The 22699-nt window shown below is 63.0% G+C and overlaps 2 protein-coding genes across 4 annotated transcripts; one reads left to right on the top strand and one right to left on the bottom strand.

Moving 5' to 3' along the window:
• The first annotated feature begins 76 nt into the window (after positions 1 to 76).
• Positions 77 to 13048, top strand: LLGL1 (LLGL scribble cell polarity complex component 1). 3 transcript variants are annotated; one of them, XM_080619264.1, is made up of 23 exons: positions 77 to 608; positions 2805 to 2902; positions 5018 to 5099; positions 5199 to 5314; positions 5694 to 5852; positions 5931 to 6093; positions 6186 to 6321; positions 7256 to 7310; positions 7409 to 7566; positions 7650 to 7867; positions 7947 to 8014; positions 8323 to 8476; positions 8848 to 8952; positions 9111 to 9403; positions 9480 to 9633; positions 9716 to 9869; positions 9960 to 10243; positions 10448 to 10712; positions 10801 to 10915; positions 10997 to 11091; positions 11457 to 11580; positions 11674 to 11753; positions 11930 to 13048. In XM_080619264.1, the coding sequence occupies exons 1-22, from the start codon at positions 228 to 230 to the stop codon at positions 11750 to 11752; spliced, it is 3456 nt and encodes a 1151-aa protein (XP_080475390.1). In that variant the 5' UTR covers positions 77 to 227; the 3' UTR covers position 11753; positions 11930 to 13048. The 3 variants fall into 3 exon arrangements, with proteins under 3 accessions (XP_080475390.1, XP_080475389.1, XP_080475391.1); XM_080619263.1 differs by having other exon boundaries at positions 11923 to 12058; XM_080619265.1 differs by lacking the exons at positions 10801 to 10915; positions 10997 to 11091; positions 11457 to 11580; positions 11674 to 11753; positions 11930 to 13048 and having other exon boundaries at positions 10467 to 10549.
• A 178-nt stretch (positions 13049 to 13226) lies between these two features.
• FLII (FLII actin remodeling protein) lies at positions 13227 to 22663 on the bottom strand. Its single transcript, XM_080619254.1, has 30 exons — positions 22551 to 22663; positions 21663 to 21773; positions 20855 to 20926; positions 20605 to 20685; positions 19842 to 19927; positions 19558 to 19719; positions 19367 to 19470; positions 19114 to 19289; positions 18873 to 19030; positions 18711 to 18795; positions 18197 to 18344; positions 17977 to 18110; positions 17680 to 17892; positions 17427 to 17606; positions 17272 to 17354; positions 17117 to 17191; positions 16830 to 16913; positions 16590 to 16761; positions 16402 to 16506; positions 16015 to 16206; positions 15739 to 15927; positions 15520 to 15659; positions 15189 to 15414; positions 14942 to 15096; positions 14772 to 14832; positions 14555 to 14683; positions 14346 to 14452; positions 14034 to 14139; positions 13622 to 13687; positions 13227 to 13508 (listed from the first exon to the last, which is right to left on the bottom strand). The coding sequence occupies exons 1-30, from the start codon at positions 22611 to 22613 to the stop codon at positions 13374 to 13376; spliced, it is 3798 nt and encodes a 1265-aa protein (XP_080475380.1). The 5' UTR covers positions 22614 to 22663; the 3' UTR covers positions 13227 to 13373.
• Positions 22664 to 22699: the final 36 nt, after the last annotated feature.

Below are 22699 nucleotides of genomic sequence, written 5' to 3'. Positions count from 1 at the left end.
CTGGCCAAAGACCCCATAGCTAAAGGCACTGATCCAGGGCTCCCTGTGGATCAAGGAGCCCTGTGACCATGATAAACACTTTGGGAATGCCCTTCCTGTCCCATCCCTATTTTCCTATAGGAAAAAGTGGGAATTTGCTTAAAACCACCCAATACCAACGCAGTAAGCACCCGTAGAGGGCGCCGCCGCCAAAGAACTACAACTCCCATCACCCCCCGCGCCAACGCATGCGTAAAGCCAGTGGGCGGGCCCACGCCGCGAAGACGCGCGGTGATTGGTTGCGACCCCTGTCCATCAACCCCTTGTACCCCGCCCCGCCGCGGCGGTGCCTGCCCCGGGGCTCGGCGCGCGCGCACCGGGGGACCCGGGATCGGGATCGGGACCGGGATCCGGATCAACCGCCGGGGACCGATCCTTATAACCGGTTACCGGGACACCCCCCCCCGCCCCCCCCGTATCCCCCTCCGGTACCGGCCCCCGGCGGGATTCACCGGCCCCGCCCGCCCCTCCCGGTACCGTGCTCCACCATGATGAAGTTTCGGTTCCGGCGGCAGGGTGCCGACCCGCACCGGGACCGCATCCGGCACGACCTGTTCGCCTTCAGTAAGGTGAGGGCTGCGGCGGCGGTGGGGCGGGGAAAGGCAAGGACGGGGGGGGGGGGGGGGGTTGGGGTTACGGGAGCACCGGGAGCTACCGGGGGAGCGGGGTGCGGGCGGGCAGACCCCGCTCCCATGGGAACCGGGGTGCACCCCCGCGGGGATGGGAGCACCGCAACGGGAGCCCCCCGCTGTAGGGATGCAGGCAATGGGGGATGCACCCCCGGGGTGGGTACCGGGACCCCCCGGTGCATGGCTGCGGGGTGCCCGACTCCCTTGGGGTGCAGCGGGAACCCCCGCCACGGGTTGTCCCCCTCCCGCCCCCGGAGAAGGATGCGACCCCCGTATCCAGCCCCTGCCCCTTCCCTATGGATTCCTCCCATTGGCAGCGGCGTTTTGGGGTGCCCCGGAGCATCCCCGGCTGCAGCGGGGGGGTTCAGGCCCTCTCCCCGCCCAAGGGTGGGGTACGGGGGGCTGGAGCCCTGTGTCAGCAGGAGGGGATGTGGTGGGGATCGCGGGGGCTCCCTTTGCACCCCAAGGATGTGTCTCTGGGGGGATACCCGAGGCCCAGAGCTTGGCCCCCACTTGGTTTCCTGCTGTTGGGGCATCAAACACCCGGGGGGGACCCTGAGAGCCCTTGGGTGCCGGACCTTTCCCTTGCACCCCATCCCGGGAGCCCTGTGGTGTTGGGACCACAACGGTAGCAGCAGCCCCTGGCTGAGCCCAGCCCGTGTCCATCCGTCCTTTGGCAGCATCCTGGCATTGGACGCTTCCCTAAAGTCCTGGTGGGGACTGTGGAGGCACCCCCAGATCACCCTGGGCTGGGATGTGTTGGGATGCGCCACGATGGGGGGTTCAGAGCAGCACCCACCACCCCAACACATCCCTATCCCCCCAATCCCACTGCTACGGGTGAAGGTCCGGCCGGGACACAAACCTCACCCCGTCCAGAGCCCCCCAGTTTTAGTGGGGATGATCCCACATCCGCATCCCGCCCAAGCAGCCTCCCCATAGGGTCTGCATCCACCGGGACATGGCGGGGGGGGCCGGGATCAGCCCCTCTCCATGCAGCCCAGCGCGGGGGCCGCCGGCTGCCCACCTGCCTCCCATTAGCGGTTGTTTTTCCTCCCGAGCTCCAGCAGTCCTGGGATCTGCTGTGATTTGGCCGGGAGCGCGCCTTGGCCGGGGCCGGCACAGGCTGCCGGATGCAGCCCCGCTGCCGGCTGGGAGGAAGGGCTGTGGATGGGGGGCTGCCAGCGGGTCCCCCATGGGGATGGGGATGCAGGGAGGGCAGCGCTGTGGGGCTTTGCTGTCGTTGTCATAGCGGTGTCCAGCCTAAAGCATCCCTGCCTCTGCCGTCACCCTCCGGCGCAGCGCGCATCCCTATGGGATTTGGGGTGACGCTGCCTGGGGCTGCCCCATAGACCCACAAGCATCCACTAACTCGCCCCCCCCCAATCCACACTGGGACCCTCTGGATGGAGCAGGGATGTTGCCACGCTCCTAGAAGTGTCCCTGTGGAGGGGAATGGGAGCCAGGAGGTGACGATGGCTGTGCCAGCGGGTGCGAAAAGCTGCCCCAGACAAAGGGAGCAGGTCAGGATCTGGCCAGGCTGGCTCCGGCGGCCTCCCTATCATCACATCCCATCGCTGCTCAGCCAAGCTGCCCCCAGGGCTGCCTCCCCCCCACCGATGCCCTCGCCTTAGGGTGTCCCCTGTGTCCCCCCATTGCCAGGCGCCTCCCAGGCCGGCGTGCCCAGGCATGCCATGGATGGCCAGGACTTCCTTGGGAAGGTGCCTGTGGGCACAGGGCTCCGGCAGGGACATCCCCGGCACTGGTGGGTCTTGCTTGCCTGGTTCTGCCGCCCGGCACCATGGACCCCCAGGGATGTCGTGGTGGGGATGAGCTTGATCCCACTTCCTCCTACAGCTTCCATGCCTTGGGTATGGGGTTAGAGTGGGGGACCCTTGCCCAAAGTGCCGGTGGGTGCAAGCCCTTGGTTTGGCCGGGTTTTGGGGTGTCAGGGGGGAACTGGGTGAGCAGCGATGTCCCAGGGACAGCATTGGTGGCATCTTGACGAGGCAGCATCCTCGTGGCCCTCCATCCCGGGGTGCAGCTCTGGCCGGTGTGGGGTCAGAGCCATAGGGGTGAAAGAGGGGGGGTTTGGGGTGGGTGTCCCGGCTCTAACCTGCCCGTCCCCCCCGGCAGACAGTGGAGCACGGCTTCCCCAGCCAGCCCAGCGCCTTGGCCTACGACCCTGTCCTGCGCGTGATGGCCATCGGCACCAAGGCTGGAGCTGTGAAGCTGTATCCTTTTCCCACCCGGAGGGCAGGAGGTAAGGACCCCCCCAGACCTTCCCATCCCATTGGAGACACGGCCGTGCTGCTTACCCATCCCTCCAGCTGGGTCTGGCAGCGAGGGGGTGACTGTAGGACACCCCCCCCGGTGCCCAAACCACCGTGGGAACCGAGGCACTCAGCATCCCGGCTGGCATCCCATGCTCTGGGGGGGTCCATCCCGCTGTTATCCCATCGGGCTCCCATCCATCCAAGCGGGCAGCGGGGCCTCTGGCCGGCCTGGCGCCGGGGTGAGGGGCTGTGATGGGCACTGATCCCAGTCCGGGGGGGGGGGGCACACGCACACGAGGACGCGGGGCCCGGCCGGGCTTTGTTGCCGGCGGCGTGCAGGAGCCTCAGAGCGGCGCTGGCCGGCGGCCAGGCCCAGGCTGGATGCGGCCGCGCTCGGGGGCCCCGCGCCGCTGGAATGCGGGGTGGGAGTGCAGGGAGGGGGGGGGCGGCTGCGCCTGCACCAGGGTCAGCACTGGGGGGGGGGAGCCCCCATTGCGTTCCCCAGCCCCCCGGCTGTGGTGCTGCCCCCCCAGCACAAAGATGGCGTGGGGAAAGGGGGGTTTGTGCTGCCGGTGCCAGCCCGGCCGCGATGTCGCTGGGTGCTCTGCTCGGATGCTTGGCTCTGGAGCGCTGGATCCAGCCCTCCCCGTGGTGTTGAACCCCTCCATGGATCGCGAACGCGCTGCGGTGCACTGAGCGTCCTCCGTGGGGTGGTTTTGGGGTTCTCCCACCGGTGACCACTCGGCCCCGCTCTGGTTGGTGCCAGGGTCATGGAATGGTTTGGGTTGGAAGGGACCTTCAATGGTCATCGTCTGATCCAGCCCCCCTGCGATGAGCAGGGAAGATGCTTCTGGAGGCTCCCGGGGCCAGGCGAGGCAGCAGCCGGAGCTGGCCTGACTGGTGCTACTGGTTAGTGGGGGCACCCATGGGTGCTTCCCGAGCAGGGATGGGTGGATCCAGCTGCAGACAAGGGGTTTCCACTGCCTGGGGGATCTCCTGGGGCTTGGACACCCATTGCAGTGAGCCGGTGTCACCGGTGCTCCCGTGGCACCATTTAGGATGGAGAAAGCCCCCAGGATGGCATCCCCTATCCTTGTAGCATCCAGAGCCCTATGTGTGTGCTGCTTGGTCTCCCCACATGCTTTGATGCTGCCAGACAGCTCCTGCCTGTTGGTCCAGGCAGAGCCGCTGGGCTGGTTCCTTGCGCCGGGGGGCAATGGGGGGCAGCAAGAAGCGATGCCCCTCTGCCTGCGGCATGCCAAGACATAGCAGTGCAACGCCCCGGTGACACCGGCATGGGGCAAAGCGTGGCTATGGGATGCTGGTGAGGCCGGGGAGCACCGTGCGGGTCCTGCCCCGGTTCCTGCTGAGCGGCGTCGCCGGCAGAGGAGCCGGGACCAGTCTGGTGAGTGAGGCCGTGCCAGCGCATGCCGATCCCCACCCTGCGCCGGGGCTGCCGGCGCCTCTGCTCCGGAACAAGGGAGTGGTGGAGGGCAGGAGCCGGCCTGGCCCTCGCACACCCACGGCGGCCGCGTGCCGGCCGCATCCTGACCCGCGGCGTTCCGGTCGGAGGCGTTCCGGTGCATCCCAAGCAGGGATGGTTTGGATGCCGGAGAGGGAGGATGCAGAAGACTGGAGCGACAGGGCAAGGGGTGGTGGGTTTAAGCTTAAACAGGGGGAATTCAAGTTAGATCTAAGGCAGCTCTTCCCTGTGAGGGTGCTGAGGCGCTGGCACAGGGTGCCCAGAGAAGCTGTGGCTGCCCCATCCCTGGCAGTGTTCAAGGCCAGGTTGGACACAGGGGCTTGGAGCAAGCTGCTCTAGTGGAAGGTGTCCCTGCCTGTGGCAGGGTTTGGAGCTGGATGAGCTTTATGGCCCATTCCAACCCTGGGATTCTATGGTGGTACCAAGTCTGGCTCCATCATCAGGGATGCTCAGACCTGGGGCTCTTTGCAGGGGCATGGGGCTAAACTGCTGATAGAGCGGTGGTGTGGGGGGGTGGAATTTAGGGGTCCGTGGGTTCATTTAGGGCAGGGGGGGCTCTACCCTCGTTGTTGCTTTAACGGCCCCCCCAGATATGGCGCGCCAGGCGTGGAGCTGACAGGCTTGCACAAGGAGATGGCCACTGTCACCCAGCTGCACTTCCTCCCTGGCCAGGTAGGGATGCGTGTGTGTGTGTCCAGGGGTCCCCAGGGGGCAGCTCCCTTTGTCCCCCATCCCACCCCATTGTCATTGTCGTGTCGTCCCCCCCCCAAGGGCTGGCTCCTGTCCCTGCTGGATGACAACACGCTGCACCTCTGGGAGGTGTGCCAGAAGGATGGATGCTCCCACCTGGAAGAGACCCGCAGCTTCGGCCTCCCGGGACGCCCAGGGTCCGATAGCACCGAGTGTTTGCTTGTGTGGGGGGGGTGTCTCCAGTCGCTCCCCCATGGGGCTGCGGTCGGGAATGATCCTGCTGCTGGCTGGGAATGGCGCGTGGGAGCTCCCAAGGTCCCCGCAGTGGTGCTGGTTTATCTGCTGGATGCTCCTCTGATCCCAGCCGGGATGCTGTAGTGGGATAACGCAGCCCTGAGCTTTTCATAGGTGCTGGCAGGGCACAGGGGTGGTAACGGCTCTGATTGCTGTAGTGCTGAGGTTCTCCCTCTCCTTCTGGGCTGATGGGGATGCGGCGCCGGGGAAGAGGAGGTTTGGGGTCTCTCTGCTGCTCCCCCATTATAGGGCTGACACAACCCCCCCCATTCCTCCCTGTAGGTGCTCTCCTGGCATCACCCGGGTGACAGTGGTCCTGCCCATGTCCTCCTGTGCGGTGGCTTGCCTGGGTACCGAGGGTGGTGCAGTGTATTTCCTCTCCCTGCCCGCCCTGGTGCTGCTGGAGGACAAAACCCTCTTCCCGGATGAGGTCCTGCAGAGGTGAGCCCTGCACCCGCTGCACCCCCTCCCCATCACTCCCCAGCACCCCCTGACCCCCATTGTGTCCCCTCCATGCAGTGTTCCCGATGAGTATCGCTGCGGGAAGGCGCTGGGACCGGTGGAGTCCATCCAGGAGCATCCACGCGACAGCAGCCAGCTCCTCATCGGGTACAGCCGGGGGCTGGTGGTCCTCTGGGAGCAGAGCACCCGTGTGGTCCAGCACCTCTTCCTTGGGAACCAGGTACTGGAGGTGGCAAGGGGTTAAGGGGGGCATGGCCTTGTGTGTGTGTGCCCCCATCCCGGGTGCTGAGCATCCTTTATGTGCCTCTGCAGCAGTTGGAGAGCCTGGCTTGGGAGCAGAGCGGGAAGAGCATCGTCAGCTCCCACAGTGATGGGGGGTACATGGTGTGGGCCGTGAGTGGTGCCGGACAGAAGACCCAGCAGCCTGTCATGTCCACCATCCCCTATGGTATGGGGTTAATAGGGGAGATTAAGGGGGGTTTGGGGGCTGATGGTCCTGTCCTGGTGTTGCTGCTGCAGCTCAGGGTTGGGATCTTTATCTGCTGGAGGGCAGGAGGCTCTGCAGAGGGATCTGGACAGGCTGGATCCATGGGTTGTGGCCAATGGGATGAGGTTCCACAAGGCAAAGTGCCGGCTCCTGCACTTGGTCACAACAACCCCAGGCAATGCTGCAGGCCTGGGGAAGAGTGGTTGGAAACTGCTCATGGAAAAGGAGCTGGGTGTGCTGGTTAATGACAGCTGAACACGGGCAGCTTGTGCCCAGGCAGCCAAGGAACCACCAGCATCCTGGCCTGGATCAGCACCAGTGCGGCAGCAGGACCACGGCAGTGATTGTGCCCCTGTGCTGGGCACTGGTGAGGCTGCACCTCGAATCCTGTGTGTTCAGCTCTGGGCCCCTCACTACCAGAGAGACATTGAGGGGCTGGAGCGGGGCCAGAGAAGGGCAGCGGGGCTGGTGCAGGGCCTGGAGCACAGTGTGATGGGGAAGGGCTGAGGGACCTGGGGGGTTCAGTGTGGAGAAGAGAAGGCTCAGGGGGGACCTGATCGCTCCCTACAAGTGCCTGACAGGAGGATGGAGCCAGGAGGGGCTGGGCTCTGCTCCCAAGGAACAAGGGATGGGACAAGAGGAACCGGCCTCAAGCTGCACCAGGGCAGGTTTAGATGGAGCTGAGGAACAATTCCTGCCCCAAAGGGTGCTCAGGCATTGGAACAGGCTGCCCAGGGCAGGGCTGCAGGCACCGTCCCTGCAAGTGTTCACACCCCGTGGAGACGAGGCCTCAGTGCCATGGGTTAGTGGTGGCCTTGGCAGTGCTGGGGTCTCAGTTGGATTCAATGATGTGAAAGGTTTTCTGCAGCCTCACTGATTCAGTGATTCATTTCAGGTCCATTCCCTTGCAAAGCCATCAGCAAAATCCTCTGGCGGACCTGCGAGTCGGGGTACGTCCCCGTGGCACAGCCTGGGGCTGGTGATGGGCACTGGGGATGCGGGTAGGATGTCCTGCAGGGTCTGACGGATGCTGCTTCATCCCACCCAGGAACCCCTTCATCATCTTCAGCGGGGGGATGCCGCGGGCCAGCTATGGCGACCGGCACTGTGTGAGCGTGCTGCAGGGCCAGACCCTGGCCACGCTCGACTTCACCTCCCGTGTCATCGACTTCTTCACCGTGCAGAGCCCCGAGGTGGCCGAGGGAGGTAGGTCCTGACGGGGTGGCCTTGAGTGGGTGCCAGAGAGGGGGAGGATCTCCATTCGCAGCAGCCATCTGTGCCCTCCCCAGGCTTTGAGAACCCCCGTGCCCTTGTGGTGCTGGTGGAGGAAGAGCTGGTGGCCATCGACCTGCAGACCCCGGGCTGGCCGAGCATCCCTGCCCCGTACCTGGCGCCGCTCCACTCCTCTGCCATCACCTGCTCCTGCCACGTCTCCAACGTGCCCCTCAAGCTCTGGGAGAGGATCATCAGTGCCGGGGAGCAGCAGAGCCCCCGGCTCTCCTCTGCGGTGAGTGATGGGGATGCTGGGATGCCCGAGCCCCACGGGATGGGCTGATGGGTTCAGTCCCTCCCATCTCTCCCTCCAGGCTTGGCCCATTGATGGGGGGAAGAACCTGGCGCAGGAGCCTACACAAAGGGGGCTTCTCCTCACGGGGTGAGTGGCCTGGCAGTGGGGAGGGGGGCTTGGGAAACCCCAAACGTGCCCCTAGAGGAGAGAAGGGGAGGGGGGGACACATCCTCACCCTATTCCTGCAGTGGGGGAACGGGATGGGGATGGGATGGGTTGCGCTGCTCCATCTCATTCAGCTGCCCCATCACTCACTGATGGCTGGGCAGGAGTGTGTCACCCTCTGCCCCCCCTTACCCCCCCATCTGCCAGCACACAGGCAGCCCTTGTTAGCAGGCAGATGTCAGGGCCCTGCGCTAACAGGGGCCTCCCCGTGCCCCCCCGCCTTTACCCAGGCACGAGGACGGCACGGTGCGGTTCTGGGATGCTTCGGGGGTCTCCCTGAAGCCCCTCTACAAGCTGGGCACCGCCAGCATCTTCCAGACCGACTGCGAGCACAACGACAGCCTCAACCAGGCGGGCGAGGAGGAGTGGCCGCCCTTCCGCAAGGTGGGCACCCCAGCACCCTCCTCTGCCCCCCCCCAGCACCGCAGTGCGGGGACACACAAGGCCATAGACAGGCACAGAGGATGGAGCCATCCCGGCATCGCACCGGGGACGTGTCCCTTCATCTCGGGGCGCAGCTGCTGTGTGACTGCCCATGGGGACAACAAGGGATGCTTGTTCCACGGGCCCTGCCTTGTGGGTCTGCCCCAGTGCAGGGAGCGGGGACACGTGGGGACAGGCATGTCCCAGGCATCATGCCTGGAGCAGCCCATGCACTGCAGCCGGTACCCAGCAGCTGGTGGGGGGGACATTGGGGGCTGCCCCGTAGTGGTATCAAGGTGTTCAGCCCCACATTCCCTCCTTTCCTCCCATAGGTGGGCTGCTTTGATCCCTACAGTGATGACCCACGCCTGGGGGTGCAGAAGATTGCTCTGTGCAAGTACACGGCCAAGATGGTGGTGGCTGGGACAGCGGGGCAGGTAGGGCAGAGTGGAGTCTGACCCCCCCCCCCAACATTGTGGGGGGGCACAGACCCTGCAGCCCCCCATGAAGGGCTCCTACCCATGGGGTTTAGCCCCTGCCTTGCAGCAGGGTGGCTGTCATGGGGCAGGGGGTTCATCGTGTGTGTCCCCTGCAGGTGCTGGTGATGGAGCTGAGCGATGAGAAGTCGGAGCACGCCGTGAGCGTGGCCACCGTGGACCTGCTGCAGGACCGAGAGGGCTTCACTTGGAAGGGCCACGACCGGCTGGCCCCAAGGAACGGGCCCTTGCCCTTCGCCCCTGGGTTCCAGCCCAGCGTCCTGGTGCAGTGCGTGCCCCCCGCCGCCGTCACCGCCGTCACCCTCCACTCCGAGTGGAACCTCGTGGCCTTCGGCACCAGCCACGGCTTCGGGCTCTTCGACTATTACCGGCGCAACCCCGTGCTGGCCAGGTATGGGGGGGCATCACGGTGCTGGGGACCCCCGTAGGGTCATGTCTTGGGTGCTGAGCAGCATCGGTGCCCGCAGGTGTACGCTGCACCCCAACGACTCCTTGGCCATGGAGGGGCCCCTGTCCCGCGTGAAGTCCCTCAAGAAGTCCCTGCGGCAGTCGTTCCGCCGCATCCGCAAGAGCCGGGTGTCGGGCAAGAAGAGGCTCAGCACCGGCAGCCCCTCCGGCAAGGTGGGTATGGAGGGAGTGGGGACCACCACGGATGCTCCGCATCCCCGTGGGGCAGGGGCTGATGCCTGCATCCCCTCGGCAGGTCCAAGAGGCCAATGCTCAGCTGGCGGAGCAGGCAGGGCCCCCCGAGGTGGAGATGACGCCGGTGCAGCGCCGCATCGAGCCGCGCTCCGCCGATGACTCCCTGTCAGGGGTCGTGCGGTGCCTTTACTTCGCTGACACCTTCCTCCGAGACGGTGAGGGCCCCGCAGCCTTGGAACCCCCCCCCCCCAAGCTGTGGGTCTGGCTATGGGGAAGGGGGCTCTGATGCTGCTCCCATCCCACAGCTGCCCACCATGGCCCCACGATGTGGGCAGGGACCAACTCGGGCTCGGTGTTCGCCTACGCCCTGGAGGTGCCGTCGCAGGAGAAGTTCTCGGAGCGGGCGGTGGAAGCGGTGCTGGGGAAGGAGATCCAGCTCATGCACCGTGCGCCCGTGGTGGCTATCGCGGTGCTGGACGGGAGGGGGAACCCCCTGCCCGAGCCCTATGAGGTCTCAAGGGACCTGGCCAAGGCTCCTGACATGCAGGGGAGCCACTCCATGCTCATCTCCTCCGAGGAGCAGTTCAAGGTGAGCATGGGCACCACCACCCAAAGCGTGTCCTGTGTCCTGTCTGGGTATCCCCATCGCTCCGGGTGCAGGGATGGGGATGGAGGTGACCAACCGGGTCCTGGGGCACCCCAATGCTTGTCCTTCAAGGGGATGATGCTGCCCTTTGCTGAGGGCTTCCCCAGTGGGAGGCTGCTCAGGCTCCTGTCTCCTCTCACCCCGCAGGTCTTCACCCTGCCCAAAGTGAGCGCCAAGACCAAGTTCAAGCTGACGGCGCACGAAGGGTGCCGGGTGCGGAAGGTGGCCCTGGTGAGCCTGGCGAGCGCCAGCTCCGAGGAGCGCCTGGAGAACTGCCTGGCCTGCCTCACCAACCTGGGCGACATCCACATCTTCACCGTGCCCAGCCTGCGGCCGCAGGTCCACTACGGCTGCATCCGTAAGGAGGACATCAGCGGCATCGCCTCCTGCGTCTTCACCAAGCACGGGCAGGGTGAGCGATGTCTGTTGGAGGGGGGACCCCGTCTCCTCCTGCATCCCGTGGGGGTGTTCCTGAGGCTCTTTGGTGTTCCCTGCTCCAGGTTTCTACCTGATTTCACCATCCGAGTTCGAGCGCTTCTCACTGAGCGCCAGGAACGTGACGGAGCCGCTGTGCCGGCTGGAGGTCGCCCGGCTCCAGGACACCTCCTGCCTCAGGTAGGATGTATCCCAGCGTCCCTGTACCCTCATCCCACAGCACCAGCTCCCGCAGTAACTTCTCCCTGCCTTTCCTTCCAGCAACAGCTCAATGGCAACGCCGAAGCTGCCGCAAGCCAATGGTACCCACGTCCCGCGCAGCCCTGAGGGACCACACTCCCCCACCAACAGTGACCGTGAGTGATGACACTGTTCCCGCCTTGCACACCATGATGTCCCCACTGTGCACACCATGATGTCCCCACCATGCACACCATGATGTCCCCGCCTTGCACACCATGATGTCCCCGCCTTGCACACCATGATGTCCCCGCCTTGCACACCATGATGTCCCCACCATGCACACCATGATGTCCCCGCCTTGCACACCATGATGTCCCCGCCATGCACACCATGATGTCCCCACCTTGCACACCAGGATGTCCCCACCTTGCACACCAGGATGTCCCCGCCGTGCACACCATGATGTCCCTGCCATGCACCCCACCATGTCCCTATGTCCTGGCTGCCCCCCAAGCCTCCCATCCCCATGTCCCCAAAGGGTCCCCTGAGGAGCACCCGGCCGCCTTCTCGCCCAGCTCCATTGACTCCCCCAACAGCAGCATGGAGACCCCGCTGGACACCACCGGGGACATCACCGTGGAGGAAGTGAAGGATTTCCTGGCGTGAGTATGATGGGAACGGTGTCACCGGTGCCCGTGGTGCTGATGGCCCACGGTGGGGTCCATGGGCTGCCTCTCACCCTGCTCTACCCCCAGATCCTCAGAGGAAGTGGAGAGGAACCTGAGGAACGCCAGCGAGGACGAGGCCCGGCCCACGGGGATCCTCATCAAGTGAGGTGTGTGCGGGGCTGGTGGTCATGGGGCTGGGTGGCCCCACGCCATGGCTGCAACCCCATGGGCTTCAGAGCTGGGACCCCCATCCATCATAATGGGGCTGTGATCCCTAAAGGGGGAGCAGGGCAGGGATGCATCTCCATCCCGTCCTCAAGGGCTGTATCCCCGCAGGCAGCAGCAGCCTCCCTGACCCATCTCAGTGCTCGGATTCCCGGGATGCGCGACTCGACTGGACCCCCCGAGCCCCCTCCCCATGTAACGTAGCCTCGTCTCTTCTCTAACACCCGCCGGCTCCGGCCCGCTCCCCCCGGTCCCCCCTGCCCGGCCCCGGTCCCCTCTGGGCTCCGTGGTGCACAGGACTCTTCCCGGGGGAGATTCCGTTCCTTTTTGTACACGCTCCAGAGCCCCCTTCCCGGGGGGATGCTGCTGCTTCCCCGGCTTCACGGGGAGGGCTGGGGCTTGTGGACACCCCCCTCATCCCCTGGGTTTGGTCCATTGGGAAAGCGGGGGGCCGGGAGCCCCCGGGCAGGGCCCTCCCATCCCCTGGTCTGTGTTTACATGCCCGGCTCCCTGCAGTTTACAGCCCCATCCCCAGCCTGCAGCAGGCTCCATGGGACACCCCGGGACTGCCCCGTTCCCAGGGCATCCCGGTGTGGACCCCACTGCTCCAAGGTGGGCACCGGAAGGCTTAAGCAGCCTGGGGTGGTGGGGGGGGTCACAAGTGGCCTTTTTCTCTTAGTGGCTTCTCCAAGGGCTATTCTCCAGGTTGGGCTCAGTGCCTGCTGCTCCTTTTGACACTAAATCCTGCCATGGGTGGGTTTGGGATGGTGCTGCAGGAACACACCGGCTCCTGGTCCATGCTGGTGCTGGGAGGGGGGGATACGGATGGAATATAGGGGTACCCCAACCCCTTCCTGCCCCAACCCGGGGGTCTCACTGTGCCAAATCCCCCCTGGGCTGCCCAGCCCGGCCTCATCCTCACAGGGGGCTGTGGTGATGCTGGCTCTGGTCCATAGCGCCCGTCCCTATGTGGCTCTGGGGCTCAGCCTGGTACTTCCCCTCTCCTTTAGGGGATGTGGGGCCATTTTGGACCCCCCCCCCAAGGCTCTCTTGCGGTACGTGTGTGGCTGGGGGGGGCCGGGAAGGCTCTGTCGGGGCTGTAGCGTCCTTGGTAGAACCCCCCCACCTCCTCCTTCTGTTTGTTTTTTTTTTTGGTAAGATGAATTTAGCATTGTTTAGTTATTAAAAATACTGGTTTTTAATATTGAAAATAAAGCATTTAATATCAACTGCCCAGGCTGCAGGGAGCTGGGGGGGGGGTTGGAGCTGGGGGGGTGATAGGGCCCCCTGACCCATAGGGATCAGTGGGGTGAGGACCCCACTTGGGAGTGAGATGGGCGCAGTCTTGGGGTGAGAAGTGCAGCATTTATTGATGTGATACCCAAGGGCTGTCCCCCTGCCAGTGAACAGCCCCCCCAGTGCTAAAGCAAAGCATCCTCCCCCCCACCCCAAACCTGGGTACCACCCTCGGCACTGCTCTGTAACATGGACCCGCACTGCCCCATCAGGAAGGGGCTGAGCCGGGCCCGGCGCTGGGAGAAGGGAGGGCACAGAAGTGGTCCTTAGGCGGGGGGCTTGCGGAAGACGCTCCAGGCATGGAAGCAGCGGGTGAAGGGCCAGGGCTCGTTGCCCTTCCGCACCAGCCGGAGCTTGCGGGGATGCGCGGGGTCCTTGGAGCGCATGTGCTGGATGTAGACCTGGGGCACAGCACGGCCATGGGGGTCCCCGGCCCTCTCCCACCTCTGGGGCTGGACCAGGGCCCCATGGGATGGAGATGCCCAAACGCTCCCCCAGCAGGAGCAAGCCTTACCTGGCACGCCTTGAGGCTCAGCTTGATCTCCACCTGGCTGGTCTGGGTGCCCACCCACATGTAGACCTGTGGGAAGGGACCTTAAAGCTCATCCAGCTCCAAGCAGGGACCCCTTCCACTAGAGCAGCTTGCTCCAACCTGGCCTTGAACACTGCCAGGGATGGGGCAGCCACAGCTTCTCTGGGCACCCTGTGCCAGCGCCTCAGCACCCTCACAGGGAAGAGCTTCTGCCTAAGGGCTCATCTCAGTCTCCCCTCTGGCAGGTTAAAGCCATTCCCCTTGGCCTGTCCCTAAAGGCCCTTGTCCAAAGCCCTCTGCAGGTTTCCTGTAGCCCCTTTAGGTATTGGAAGACTGTTACAAGGACATGGAGCCAGGATCACCTGATGGAGCCCCGAAGAGCCCCACATCTCACCTCGCGCCCATTGTCCAGCAGCATGATGTCATCGTCAGCCAGGTCATCCTGGCAGAAATCTGAGCACTTCTCTGACACGGAGAAATATCCCTTCTCGTTGGAGCATCTGCAGGAAGAGCCGGATGGGCCCGCATCAATGGCGTGAGTTTGTAAGGACTCAGCTCACGCAGAAGGAAGGGACGCGATGGAGCTGCTCTGATTCAGCTGGATGATGGACAAAGCTGGGAGAGGGGTCTCCTTGTCACAGGAGCCATGCCCTGGCTACTTTGGGAGCACTGAGCCCTTGGCAGCCCCTCCTGCACCAGGACCCACCTGAAGAGCCGGGAGTGCTTCATATATTCAGCATCTTCATCATAAGGCTTCTGGCTCCCGATGCCCACCCAGAAGAAGTTTTCAGGCTCTTCTCCCTCATTGATCACCTGCAAGGACAGGGACAGGGCTGAGCATCACCGTCCCCTGCCCCAGTGGCTGTTGCCACCCAGGGAAGCTGGTACCAAGCCTCCTTTACTCCCACCACTCGCCTGCTTGCTGTAGGAGTCATCAAACATGTGGTTCATGATGTCCTCGGCCAATTTGGCCTCGTCAGGGTCAGCTGCCCTTCCCACCCAGGTATAGACGATGCCCTGGTTGTCTGTGCTCTCAAAGGGCACCTGGAGGAAACACAGAGTCCGGGATACCCAAACAGGGAGGAGGACAAGCAGCCGAGCATCCCTGAGGATGCTCATCCATGGGCAGTACCTTGAGGATGAAGCAGAACTCCGAGTTGAGCAGCCCAGCGTCTGTGTTGATCTGGATGCACCTAGAAAAGGAATCCATGGGGTGCAGTGAGCAAGAGGTGAGGCCGTTGTGCCCATTGGCACCCATGGGTGCTCCATCCGGGAGCAGCCCCCCCCCAAGGCAGGGCTGACCTGGTGCAAAGGGCCCCGCCGTTGGTGCGGATGTGGTAGAGGCTGGGCTGGGGTGGGCTGGCCCTGTCCTTCCTCTTGCCCCGGTGGATGAGGAACCTCCTCTTGAAGTGCGACAGGAACTTGGGGTTCTCCTGCTGCTGGGTCATGCGCACGACCTGCACAAGGGGCGGGTGTCAGCAGGGACATGGGGACCCCCAAAACACAGCCCCACACAGCAGCTGCATCCCTCTGCCCATAGCAGCATCACCTCCAGCTTGCCGGGGAAGAGGCTCTCAAACTTCTTTTGCAGGCTGAAGGTGAAGGTGAGCCAGCCCATGTTGGAGGCCTCCCGGCCCTGCCAGAAGTAGACGATGCACTGGAAGTCTTCTTCAGGCTGCCTCTCCTCCTCTTCCTCCTCACCGTCCTCCTCCCCTTTGCCTTGTCCCTTCTTCTTCTTCTCCTCCTCCTCCTCATACTCCACCGGTACCCAGTACCTGGGGGCAGGAATAGGCGGTGATGTGAGGGATGGGGTAGGTTGGGGGTCTGGGCAGGGAGATGTGGGTCCAGCAGCCCCATAGAGGGGACAAGCCGGGTGTCACCTGCAGAGGAAGACGTAGCAGTCGTGGGTATGGAAGTGGCCAAACTCTTCCTCGGGCAGGCGAGCGAACTTCTTGCCCTCCAGCACGAAGCCCTCCATTCCATCCAGGTCCTCGTTCCACTCCTCCATCAGCTGCTCTGCCTGTGGCCCCATGGGCTCCATCAGTCCCTCCATCAGCCCAGCACAATGGGGGGACGCAGGGGATGGTCCCCAGCCCTACCTCGCTCAGGGGCATGGGTGGCTGTCGGGGCAGGAAGAGCGCCGTGAGGTCTGCCTTCATCTGATCCTTCTTCTCAGCATCCTTACGGACCTTCCCAGCGAGACCCCCCTCCTGCAGCACCGATTCAGCGTTGCGGGTGTAATCCACGCGCAGGACATCATCCCAGTTCTTGAACTTGGACTTGAACACCTAAACAGAGGAGGTAACGCACCCACAGCACCCTTTTTGGCACCCGGCACCCCATCTGAGGAGCTCCCCGCATCACTGCTGCCCTACCTGGCACTCGGTGCCTTCCAGGTTCCTGGTGACCATGGCGTGCTTGGGCCGGTGCAGCATCCCGCACAGCTCCTGGCTCAGCTTCAGCGCTGCCGCCCGCACCAACCGTGGGGACTTCCTCCCGATCCAGATGAAGACGTCGGACCAGCAGTCCAGGATGTACACGCTCTTGGTGTCCAGCAGGCTCTGGAGCTGAGGGCACCGCAGGGAATAAGGGGGGGTCAGGCATCCATGGGATTCCCTGCTTGATCCCACAAACCCAGCCAGGAAGAGCAGAGCATCCCCACGCGGGCGCTGCTGGCTGAACCTGCCTCTCCCAGGGCACTGCTGGAGGCAGAGGGGGCATGAAACCAGTCCCACTGGTCAGACTGGGAGAACCCATCCTACCAGGCGCATCTCCGGCATCAGATCAGCCTTCAGCCTCTTCTTGTGCTCCACTGAGAGCTTGTAGTTGATCTGGGGCAGCTCCAGGTAGCCCAGACCCAAGCCAACCTATGGAGAGGGACAGGGACATGGGTGAGGAGTGCTGCAGGGTCCTGGGGACACCAACAGCCCCATGGACAGCAGCTCCTCACCTTGTACAGCTTGGGCTTGTGGGGCTGGAAGTCATCGGGGACACAGGGCCGGATCTCCTCGGGCTGCCCCCCAAGTGCTTCCCAGAAGTCGGGGGTCTCCTGGCCCTGTGTGAGCAGCGTGATCTCCGCCTTGCCCTTCCGCTCGTTCTTGTTGATCTTCTCAGCAAAGAGCCTGTGGGGGGAACGGGTGAGATGGGAAATGGGGGGCTCCTGCACCCCCAGCCCCATAACCAGCCCTACCTGGCCTTGGTGGTGCTGCTCAGCGTGGCCTGGGCCCCGCGCCATACGAAGAGGTTGAGGCCGTGGTCCAGGAGGAAGACGAACCTGGAGGATGCAGAGATGAGGATAACTGGGAGAGAGAGGGGTCCATCAGCATCCCCCCCCCGCCCCGGGGTCCCTGTGGAGCAGGATTTGAACCCACATCCTTGTAGGAAAGTGCTGGAATGGCCCATTTCCACCCCAGAGCTGCAGCTATGATGTTCTGGGTGTTATCCCAGCACCAAGTCCCTCCACAGGGACCCGCTCACCGAGGGTCCAGCGATGCCCCTTTCAGTGCCACCGGCTCCAGCTTGACGTTCTTTTTCCCATAGACACGGTACAGCCTGGAGGAGAAACACCCACGGTGGGATGTGGGGCACTGCCTGTCCCACGCACCCCCCCCAGCCCCTGGCCCCAGTGGTACCTGGTGATGTACTGAGTGTCCTCAACAGTGAAGAACCCGCTGGCTGTGCCCCCCTCAATGTAGGAGATGTCATTGTCGAAGACCTGGGGACCGGGAAGGGGTGAGGATGGGAGATGCAGCACTGGGGGCTATGGGGAGCTGGGGGTCAGCCTTACCTGGAGGAACTCATCGCTCTCATCCCCCATCTCCTCCCGGATGCTGCGGCACTCGGCCCCCAGGTAGTTGCGGAGGTTGACAGCATGGATGGCAGAACAAGCCTTCTTATCCAGCGTGGCCTCCTGCCCGATCCAGTAGTAGATCTCCCAGTTGAGGGAGCCGTTCTCATCCAGGAAGGTCTGGGGAAGGACAGGGCGTAAGACGCGACAGCCAGGCTGGGGATGTGAGGGACCGTGGGTCCTTCCCAGGTACCTTGAGCACGATGTAGCAGTCAGCCTCATAGAACTTCCCATGGAAAGCCTCATCCACCAGCGTGGGCACGAAGTTCTCGATCTGCCACACGCAGAGGCCGGGCAGCTGCCCCACATCCTCGCTGAAGAACTCCGAGTAATCCAACTGCGGCTTCTCCAAGCCCTGATCCCAGCGCCGCGTCTTCAGGTCGGGCGCCTTTGCCTCCCCAGCCTCCTGTAGGGGATGGGGACAGGTCACTGAATGGGAGGCAACCGGATCCCTGATGCTTGGGGTCCCTTTTCCTACCCCAAACCCTACCTCGATCTTCTTGTTCTTCTCCTGGGCCACATCCGACATCCCCTTCAGCACCTGCTTGGCTTGGTCATCCTGGGCAGAGTCCTTGCGCCGCCGGAGGCGCATCTTGCGCGCCAGCGGGTCCTTGGTGCCGCTCCCTGGGGACATAGGGATGGGGTGAGAGGCAGCCGGGGCACCCATTACCTTGTGTGTGGGGCACAGCCCCATGGCCCTGTGCACGGACCCGCTGCAGCGGCTGCGACGGTGGCTGGGGAGGCTCCGGCCAAGCGGAGCTGGTTCTGGAGGGAGAAGTCGATGTTGTACCACTCCGAGGTCTGATCCAGCGGCTTCGGGGGCATCACCAGGTTGGGGTTCTCGCGCACATCCAGGATCTGACAAAGAGGGACGGGATTGCTCGCTGCTCTGAAGCGTCAGAGCCCGTTCCTTGCGTGATGTGGTCTAGGGTGAGGTGTTCCTGCCCATGGGTTGGAACTGGGTGATCTTCAGGTCCTTTCCAGCTCAAAGCATTCTATGGGTTCATGGGGATGCTGAGGATGTGGGGTGGGACACACTGGTCCTCAGTGAGGTGAGGGGAGCCCCAAATCCATCACCTGCCTGGGCTGAACCGTGTGCCACACGGCATGGATTGGTCCCAAACGCCCCTGTCCTCACCTCATCCCATCCCACCCTACAGATCCCAGGGACACACTAGGGCTGTGATGGACCCAGCTTGAGGTGGAGGAATGCTGGGCTCTCACCTCCACATCCGTCAGGAAGTGGATGGCCTCCGGCAGCGTCACCAGGCGGTTCTTGTTCAGCACCAGCTTCCTCAGCTTGGAGCATCTATGGGACACAGAGACGATGGGGACGGACCAAGGCAAAGTGACCCCGTGGCACCACACAGCCTCTGTGTCCCCTACCTGCACAGGCTCTCAGGGATGAGCTCCAGGTTGTTGTTGGCTGCCATGAACTCCTCAAGGTTGACCAGCTTCCCGATGCCCGAGGGGATCCCATCGAAGTCCAGCTTGTTGGAGTTCAGGTACATCTTCTTCAGCTTGGTCAGCTTACAGATGGCCGACTGGGGAAGGAGGAGATGGTGGGATGAGGGAGAACACAATGGTTCCAGATGGGCAGGGGTGCCACGTGCAGGCAGGGACGTACAGGCAGGGAGGTGAGCTGGTTGCGGGACAGGTTGAGGGTCTCCAGCTGGGTCCATTGGTCGATGCAGAGGGATAACTCCATGATCTGGTTGCTGCTGAGATTGAGGCGCCGCAGGCTCCCCAGTGTGTAGAGGCACTCGGGGACACGGCTGAGGTCATTGCAGGACAGGTCCACATCTGATGGAAGACAATGGGGGTGACACCATGGACCCATGGAGAAGGAGGCCCCGTGGGGCTGAGTGCCCCATTCCTACCTGCCAGGTTGACCAAGCCCTCAAGGCTGGTGGGCAGGTTGCTCTGTGTGCGCTGCGTGTTCCTAAGGTGGAGGGTCTGCAGGGCTGTCATCGCCGGGAGCTGCCTGTGGACCACGGAACCAGAGACAACGTCAAGGGCTTGGAGCAGGCCCCCGGCACGGCGGGATCCAGCCTGGAAAACCGGGACGTACCGGAGCTGCGCGTGCAGGAGGGGGTTGTTGTTGAGGATGAGGGTCTGGAGGTGCACCAGGCGTCGCATCTGCGGAGGGAGGCTCTCCAGCTTGTTGTCGCTCAGGTCGAGGTAGAGCAGGTCCGTCAGGTTGATGAAGAGCTGGTTGGGGATGGTCTCGATGCTGCGGGGGGGAGATGAGGGTCTTTAGGGCTGCCTGGGACCTGCATTAGGGCTCCCTTAAAGAGGGGCAGAGAGCAGGACGTTGGGGAGTGATGGATGGAGGTGGCCATGGCCTGGACCTACCTGTTGTGGCCGAGGTTGAGGACCAGCATGTTCTTGGCGTTCTCCAGCTCCCGGGGACACTCCGTGAGCTGGTTGTAGCTCAGGTCCTGGAGCAATGGGAGAGCAAAGGAGGCATCACCCCCTGCCCACATCCAGCCACCAGTACCTGAGGACCAAGGGGCATCTGCAGGGGCATCTCCTGCCTACACCACACTGGGCCTTGCCCTGTGGATTGGTGCAGGAGCTGGATGAGCACATGGGGAACCTGGACACAGCATCAAGCATTGCTATAGGGTTATCTATGCCATAGGGTTATCTACGCCATAGGGTTATCTACGCCATAGGGTTTTCTATGCCATAGGGTTATCTACACCATAGGTTTATCTGTGCCATAGGGTTATCTGTGCCATAGGGTTTTCTATGCCATAGGGTTATCTAAGCCATAGGTTTATTTATGCCATAGGGTTATCTGCGCCATAGGGTTATCTATGCCATAGGTTTACCTGTGCCATAGGGTTATCTATACCATAGAGTTATCTACGCCATAGGGTTATTTATGCCATAGGGTTATCTATGCCATAGGGTTATCAAGACTGGTGCTGAAAGGATACAGGAGCTCCTGTGGGGGATCTAGTTATGGTCTGGGCATCCAAAAGTCAAAAGGAGCCTGATTTACCCCTTGCACCTTTACTCTTCAAGGAGCATGAGGGGCCTCTTAGGTGCCAGAATGGGACTCAGGACTATGAGGTGGCTCCTGCTTTAGTCAAGGAGACTGCAAACCTACCAGCACCGAGAGATCATCCAGCTGGAAGATGTCATCAGGGACCCCCGAGTTCTTCAGGCTGTTTGCGCGAGCCACGATGGCCTTGAAAGGGAAACAAGAGGCACCCACTGCAGCCACCAGCCTGCTCCATGGGTGCTGAACCACCCTGGGGTGGCCGGGCATGATCCTTGTGCGTCCCCAGAGCCCGGGGCTGGCCAGGAGGTGCCTGGGGACACATTGGTGCCAGTGGGAGGAATGTGGGGGCACTCACCCGGAGGCAGGGAAGGCCGGAGAGCTCCCCATGGAGCGTGGTGAGGCTGTTGTGGCTCACAGAGAGGTGTTCCTGGAGGGAAGCATCAGTGAGCACAGAGAGGAACCAGGTCCCCAACACCAATGGGGGTGCTCCTCGATCCCAGGAATGCTGGGGGGCTTGGGATGAGCTCACACAAGGCTGTTGGGATGCTCCCAGTCTCGAAGTGGTGGGTACCAATGCACACACAGTTCATTGGGGCAGACCTGAGACACCCCAGCGCTGCTGCAGGGTTATGGGTGCTGTCACAAACCAGCTCAGCAGCACCCGAAATGGTGACAAGGACCTTTGGCAGCATTTCAAGGGTTGTGTTTGCCTGACACTGATTTAAGGATGCCCATAACGCGATGCAGGGCACCACCAAAGCAAACCTCAGCCACTGACTCCACCAAGGGCCACCCAAACAGCAGAGCCAGGCGGCTGCCTGCTATTGCTCTTTGTGTCTTCTAGCAAAAGAAGAGGGAAAACCAGCCTCAAAACCTTAATTTCCCCTTACTAAACCTTCACCCTTCCCTTCTATTAAAGGGCAGAGGATCTGAGCATGGGTTTTCTTCTGGTTTCCTAGGAAAACAAGGTGAAACCGAGCCCAAGCCTGTCTCAACCCTACTCCTACCAGCTCCTGCATCCGATTTCAACCACACATCATTGCTCAGCCCTATTATTAGACACCAGAGCATCCGCCAATGAGCCACGAGGCTGGCAGGCACCAGGCTCCTGGCTCTGTCTGAGCCCATGGAGCCCCATTCCCGGCTGGAAAGGTGCCGCTCACCAGCTTCTGGAGGGCAGCGAGCTCCTCGGGCAGGTAGCAGAGCCCAGTGCGGTTCAGCTTCAGCCAGCGCAGGCTCGTCATTGCCTTCACGTGCTCTGGGAAGTATCCGCCCTGTGAGGAAGAGGAGGATGAGGATGGGAATAGCATCTGTTCCATGGGGTGAGGATCCGGGAAGCTCAGTCGGAGCGGCTCTATGTGGCTGGAGGGTCTGGGGTTGCCCATTTCTATATGATTGGGAGCTGGAGGGTGGGATTGCCCGGTCCTATAGGATTGGGAATAGGGATTGACTGGTCCTATGGGATTGGGAGCTGGAGGGTGGGATTGCCTGGTCCTATAGGATTGGGAATGGGGATTGACTGGTCCTATGGGATTGGGAGCTAGGGGATGGGATTGCTCAATCCTATGGTATTGGGAAGGGGGGGTGATCACACAGTCCTATGGGATTGGGAACTGGGGAGCCAGGATCACTCAGTTATATGGGATTGGCAGCTGGGGAGCTTGATCACTCAGCCCTATGCGACTGGGAGCTGGGATCACCCAGTTCTATGGGACTGGCAGCTGGGGAGCTGTGATTGCTCAGTCCTATGGGACTGGGAGCTTGGGAACCAGGATCACCTAGTCCTATGGGACTGGGAGCTGGGATCGCCCAGTCCTATGGGATGGGGAGCTCCGGAGTGGGATCACTCAGTCCTATGGGATTAGGCATTGGAGAGCTGGGATCGGTTAATGCTATGGCATTGGGAACCGGGGACCCCCAGGGAACCAGGGCGGGGGGGGGGGGCCTGATCTGAGCCGGCGGGGCCCGGGCTGACAGAGCCCTGAGGTCCCCGGGCTCGCTCGGGGCCTGGGCCCAGGCTGTCCCCGCAATCCCCCCCGGTCCCCCCGCACCTTGAAGTCGTTGCCGCTGAGGTCGACGCCGCGCACGAAAGGCAGGACCCCGGTGGCCGCCATGGCTGCGGAAGGGCGGAGGGACCCTGGGGCGCCCCGCCCCGCCTGACCACGCCCCCTCCTCCGCCAAGCCCCGCCCCGGCGGTGAC

Source organism: Psittacula echo, assembly GCF_963264785.1.
Source record: "Psittacula echo genome assembly, chromosome: 5".
Lineage (NCBI taxonomy): Eukaryota > Metazoa > Chordata > Aves > Psittaciformes > Psittacidae > Psittacula > Psittacula echo.
Note: the sequence above shows the minus strand (reverse complement) of the source record. Positions and strands in the feature narration are given on the sequence as shown.